The sequence below is a fragment of the Furipterus horrens genome, unplaced genomic scaffold (assembly GCF_987537825.1).
Source record: "Furipterus horrens unplaced genomic scaffold, mFurHor1.1.pri manual_scaffold_6, whole genome shotgun sequence".
Taxonomy (NCBI): Eukaryota; Metazoa; Chordata; class Mammalia; order Chiroptera; family Furipteridae; genus Furipterus; species Furipterus horrens.
Genome location: NW_028327176.1, coordinates 30,101,762 through 30,108,128, shown reverse-complemented (window position 1 = coordinate 30,108,128; position 6,367 = coordinate 30,101,762). Strand labels below are relative to the sequence as shown.

The 6,367-nt window shown below is 37.8% G+C and overlaps 1 protein-coding gene across 1 annotated transcript in view; it reads right to left on the bottom strand.

The window, feature by feature from the left end:
• RHOQ (ras homolog family member Q) overlaps nucleotides 1–6,367 on the bottom strand; it is a 40,323-nt gene that overhangs the window by 5,504 nt on the left and 28,452 nt on the right. The window contains exons 3-4 of the mRNA XM_090281245.1: nucleotides 2,118–2,282; nucleotides 1,712–1,807 (exon numbers count right to left, since the gene is read on the bottom strand). Coding sequence (XP_090137371.1) covers nucleotides 1,712–1,807; nucleotides 2,118–2,282 — 261 coding nt within the window. The remainder of the gene's footprint in view (nucleotides 1–1,711; nucleotides 1,808–2,117; nucleotides 2,283–6,367) is intronic.

Sequence of the window (6,367 nt, the reverse complement as noted above, 5' to 3'; positions counted from 1 at the left end):
GAATTTGAACAACTCGATACACTAGTATAAATTTTTAATAGATGTAGGGTTTTAGGGGGCAACTTTGTAGCCATTTCTTTAAGCACATCCAAATAATTTTCTTAGGATGAATTCCTACATATGGAATTGCTTGATCAAAAGTATGCATGACTTTAAGGCTTTTGTATGTTGTCAAGACCGCTTTTACTCAATGACTCAGAGTACAACAGAGTGCCCATTTCCTTACACCCCTGAAAGAGAGTCTATTATAATTCATGTCTCATTTTTTTGGCCAACTTTACAGGTGGAAATTGAACTTATACTTGACTACTAAGAGTTTAAACATATTTTCTATCTTCAATGGCAATCTGTATTTTTTTGCTGAATTTTCCATTGATGTTCCTTAGCCCACTTTTCTTTTGGGGATATATGTCTTTTTCTGATCAATTCACATGCAAGGGGTTCCTGTGTATTAAGGATATTAATCCATTTTTCTGCCATACATGTCAAGTATGTTATATGACTTAATTTTATTTCTGGCATTTGATGTATTAAATTTTTATATAGTTAAATCATCAATATTTTCATTTATGATTTTTACCTTTATGGCATTTAGGAGTTCCTTTTCTCCCCAAGATTACTAAATTGAATATGTGGAAATTCTAAAGTGATTTGTTAGTGAAGCTATTTATCTTTTGCTTTAGAAAAACCTGTCCTCCCAAAAGTTTTCCTACTCTGTTCTGCTTCCTGATAGTATACTTTAAAGAACCTTATTAGAATCTGTTTCCACCAAAGACCTATTAAAGTCACATCTAAAAAATAGAATCCAATAATGTTAGGGCCCAAAGGAGAAAAAAGTAAGCATAGCTTTGGGGCGAGGAAAAATATAAGTTAAAATATATTATGAGCATCACAGTTATCTATTTTTTAGAATGCCACTATTTCCTATCTTTCATAAAAAGGCTGGAGGAAAATTCAACTAATTTCATTTCAAACCTAGCCATAATTTTTTTTTTTTAACTGCAGATTTAATCTGTCGCCCTATGTCCCTCCACTGCCTACTCCACGAGTGTTAACTGAAGACATAGCCTGACTTAGCACAGTACAAATATTTAAGTAGTTACAAAGGGCTTAAAGATCAGCACCTTTTTCTGCCCTGGCTGGTGCAGTTCAGTGGATTGAGTGCCAACCTGCAGACCAGGGGGTTCCTGGTTTGGTTCCCAGTTGGGGCGCATGCCTGGTTGCAGCCCAGTTCCCCGGTTGGGGTTGTGTGGGGGGAGGCCACACATTGATGTTTCTCTCTCTCTCTTTCTCCCTCCCTTCCCCTTGCTCTAAAAATAGATAAATAAAATCTTAAAAAAAAAAAAAAAAAAAGAAAGGATCAGCACCTTTTTCCAATGCCTCTTTCTACACATGACTTATTAGGAAAATACTGTTAGTGGTATAAGAGTCTGGGCTCTGGAGTCAGGCCTTGACTGGAACCCAGCTTTGCCATTTATTACCTGCAGGACCTTACAAGTTACTTGACATCACCAAGCCTCCGTTTTCTGTTAAGTAAAAGAAGGAACTAGGCTGACCTGCCTCAGAGTCGGTGCAAGGATTAAATGAGAAAAGACATGAGAAGCACTCAGCACAGTGCCTGGCATATAGTAAATGCACAATAAATGCTAGCTTCTAGTATTACTTTAGCTACTTTTACACTTATGTACAAATTCTGTAAAGGTTCCATTACCTCTTTTGCTAGTTTCTGTCCTTGTTCCACACATATAGGTTTTTCTTTCATATCATTCAGTCTTGCTAAAGTTTTGGGGTCATCTCGGAGATCAATCTAATTAAAAAAGGTCAATAATGTCCCATAATATTACAAGTCTTTAAAAATGAATGAAAGCATGTAGTCCCACTTAATCCCCACACACCAGTAAAAGATTACACACAGGAGCTTAATTTTTAAAACCAACTAATAGAATTGCTTTCTTTCAGCACTTTTTCCAAAAATGTGACAGAATTCATTATAACTTACAATAGAGCTTAAACATGTATACCATTTGCTAATCCTTAGGACCGTTTTGTCTCAGGGCAACACCACAAGATAGGCCAGAGAGAGTCTTCTTGAATGAGTAAAATCAAAGCAGACATACCTGAGTTCCTATTAATAAAAAGGGTACATTTGGTGCATATTCCTTAAGTTCTGGCACCCACTCCTCTTTCACATTTTGAAATGAGGCTGGATTTACCACAGAGAAGCATATAAGGAAGACATCCGTCATTGGATAAGATAAAGGCCTCAGACGATCATAGTCTTCCTAAGGAAGAAAGAAGAACCTCATTATTTCCATTTCTATTTCTTTAGTTTACTAATAATATGTACATCAGATTAGCACAGTCAAAGAAACAAAGTCAGGAGTGTTCTGCAACTGAAATGCATGGCATTCTACATAAATCAAGATAATCCCAGCCTTGGCCAGTGTGGCTCAGTGGATTGAGTGCCAAAGGGTCACCAGTTTGATTCCCAGTCAGGGCACATGCCTGGGTTGCGGGCCAGGTCCCCAGTGGGGGTTGTGTGAGTGGCAACCACACATTGATGTTTTTCTCCCTCTTTTTCTCACCCTCCTTACCCTCTCTCTAAAAACAAACAAACAAACGAATAAATAAAGCAAGATAATCCCATTCATTTTTGTTGTTTTTCCTCTTGAAGTCTGAATACCAGTGGGGTAAAAATATGACAAGATCATGGACAACTACAATGAAACTTAGAGAAAATATATTGTGATTACAAAAGCTGTCACTGGAAATATTTTTTCACTGAAAAGTTTGCACAAAGAATTGCTAGCGAGATGTTATCTAAGGGTTATTTATAATAACTAACATGTACTGAAAGGTTACTGTGTCAGGTACTGAGTCATATGCTCTTCCAAGTATTACTTATTTTTCATAACAACTATAGAATAACATAAGTACCATTATCCCTGTTTTCCATTTGAGTAAACTGAGGCACAGAAGTTAAACAACTTGTGTAAGGAATAAGTAAAAGAGATGGGATTTAGACCCTGGCAGTTTTATGCCTTACCCACCGTACATATTCACTGAGACCTTAAATCTTTGCTTTCCCTGTTTATATAGGGTTTTTTAAAAATTGTGTGTGTGTGCATGTGTGAGTGAATGAAAATATAAAGATAGAAACATATAGAGGGAATTAAGAAAAAAAAACCCTTTCCTTTTAAATTTCCATAACTGGAATGGAGATGTTTCCACATGTATCTTTCCAGCTCTTCTTCTATGCATGTATATACCTACAACTGTACACATTCAAGCACCTGTTCCAGAAGAGATTGTGCGATCCATGTTGTTCTGCACCCCTGAGCATGTCTTGGAGATCTTTCCAGATCTGAACACATCAGATTGCCATGTGATTTTAACCTGCTGCTTTGTATCCCACAGAAGGGCCGCAGATGTGACGGCATTAGCATCTATCACAAAAGGCAGGGAAGACCCTGTTTTGCTTACACTATTTTCTACGACACAAAATTCTGCTTATTTACATTCTAGTAAGTGAACAGAGTCAGGATTCTATTTTTGTTGGGACGAGCCTCTCATCTGGTTTCAAGGAAACTTTAATTTGGGCCGAGGCCACCACCCCTCTTAAATGACCCACTTCACTACCAGAACTGCAGTGCACGTGGACCTGAAGGAGTAAATATTAAGAACATCTTCCACTCGGAGTTTCAGCAGCAGTATTTCCCTCATGGAACAATTTTTCTTGCATGTCATCTCCTAACATTTTTCTCAGGGAAATGTTCAACTCAAGCATAATAACGTCTCAAAGTCTCGACTTCGGAGGTAACCCTTCTGTTTCTCTGTGATGCTTCCAACGGACACACCCACAGTCTGGAGCCATGGGCACTGGAAGGTTTCTCTGGTGTAGACTATCACAGCACAAGAAGGGAAAAGCCATCCCCAATCGTCTTTACCCTTTATTTTTATTTACCTTTTATTTTTAAAAGTAGAGGCTTCTAATTGGTTTTGAATAAAGCAGTGCTCTATTAAGAAATTAATGAAGAGATCAAGTAATGAGGGTATGAAGCAAGTTTCACCCCTATCAGAGGACTCCTATCAAAAATAGAATATGTCTTTAAAAATCAGCTTGAGTGTAAAATAGTATGGTTGGGTGCATTAAATATATCTTCTGTACCCTGCTGCCTATTTTAAACTGCATGTCAATATGGGGGGGGGGGGCGCGGTAAAAGTGACAGCATTTAATCTTAGCACCTACCCAGCAACTCTACATTCCAGAGAGAAAACTCAGTGTGGTCAGGGAATGGAGTGTTCTTGTTAAAAATCTCCCCTCACTGCCCTGGCTGGCACGGTTCAGTGGGTTGAACATAATCCTGCAAACTGAAAGGTCACCGGTTCGATTCCTGGTCAGGACACATGCCTAGGTTGTAGGTTTCAGTCCCAGCCAGGAAGCGTACAAGAGGCAACCAATCGATATTTCTCTTTGACATCGATGCTTCTCACCCTCCCTTTCTCCCTCCCTTCCCCTCTCTAAAAATAAATAAATAAAATCTTTAATTTAAAAAAAACTACCCCCATTCATCTTTAGATCTCCAATTTTCACAGAATTAGAAATGGGGATACTATCTCATAGGATTATGAGGAATAAATGAAATCATGCAACTAAATCCCTCAGCATAGTGCCAGGCACATAACACACTCCAGTTTTTTCACATAAATTCTTCATCCCACGAGAAACTGATTCTCCTATTCTTCTGTAAATCCATGCAGTCCCACACCAGTACTGGTTTTGCATCTCTCTCCAACCACAGAGAAGAAACTCCTTTAGTGAGAAATAAAATTTTCTACACTGGCATCAAAACAGACAAATCAAACTGAAGTCTCTTGAGCACAGTATAATTTTCAGATTAATAAAAGAGAATATTATGACTATACTAATTAGTCACTTAGGGACTCAAGAGCCTTAAGACTATCGAATATAGTATTTCTAAGAAAACCAGATGAGATTTTTTAAATGAAATTTTACTTTTCAAGCAAGTTTACCTCATCAGGGAAATAAAATGTGCACTCTTTCTCTAGAAGGTATTGCAAAGAATAAAAAGTGAATGCAAACTTCTCTAGAAATGTTTAATAATATTAATGCAAATATTCTATAGAATGTAAGTGTTGCATGGATTGCTTTCATAACCATGGTAAATACTGACTTTTCTCAAAGAGGGATATGGGGGGCACAAAGGAAAGAAATTAGACCAATAATTTCTAGATATCTGTTAAATTGAAGATTTTGTTGAAATAATTAAAAGGTGAAGGATCTGCCCTGACTGCTGTGGCTCAGTTGGTTGGGCATGGTCCTGCAAAGCAGGAGGTCGTCAGTTCAATTCCCAGTCAGGGCACATGCCTGGGTTGCAGGTTCGGTCCCCAGTCAGGGCACGTGCAAGAGGCAACTGATCAATGTTTCTCTCCCGCATTGATGTTTCTCTCCCTCTTTCTCCCTCCCTTCCCCTTTCCCTAAATATAAACAAATAAAATCTTTAATAAAAAATAAATTTTTAAAATGTGAAGGATTTGGCCTATAAAAAATAAAACCAAGACAACAAGTATGTTTAGAACTCCTTAAAAACAAATGTTACTGCTTATGTCTGAACTACTTAAAATGAACTCCTTCTGCCTGTAATCTCCAACTAAATAATTGGCAGTTATTACAAGAATGAGACCTTTCTGCTTCCATCCAGCCTGAGTAATTAGATGTCTAATAATAGACAGCACATTAAAAAAATAAATTATCCCCTATGCATACTGTACCCTGCATCATATAAAATTTACATCCACTGTGCAGTATCTTGAGTGAATTCTTAATATGAAATTCTGGATTTGGGGATAAAGAAATTTCATCTCCAGATATAAAGTGTAAATCTGACAACACAAAGAAAGTTAAATGTGGAACAACTGCCCTTAATCTTAAATAACCACTTATCAAAGTCCAAACTTCATTTTCTTTTCCTTTAATCTTTACTGTATTTTTCCCCATTACCATTTAGCTAGTCCCCTTACACCCGCTCCCCCCTGCAGTCACCACACTGGTGTCCACGTCCATGAGTCCTTTTTCCTTTTTGCTCAGTCCCTCCACCTTCTAACCTCCCCCGACCCCCACTGTCCAGCAACCTCCTGCTTTGTAGGAGGATGCCAACTCTCTAGTGTCCTCTTAATTAACAGATCAATTATATTTAGTTCTTTAAAAGAGGTAGGTTATTAGACGTTTCAGCATGGTAACTGGAACTTTCTCAGCAGAGAAAACCGTATTCAAGACAACTGTCTTACATCAAAACCATGAAAAATAATCACGAGTTCGATCAACAGGATTATTGGACTGCTTAGT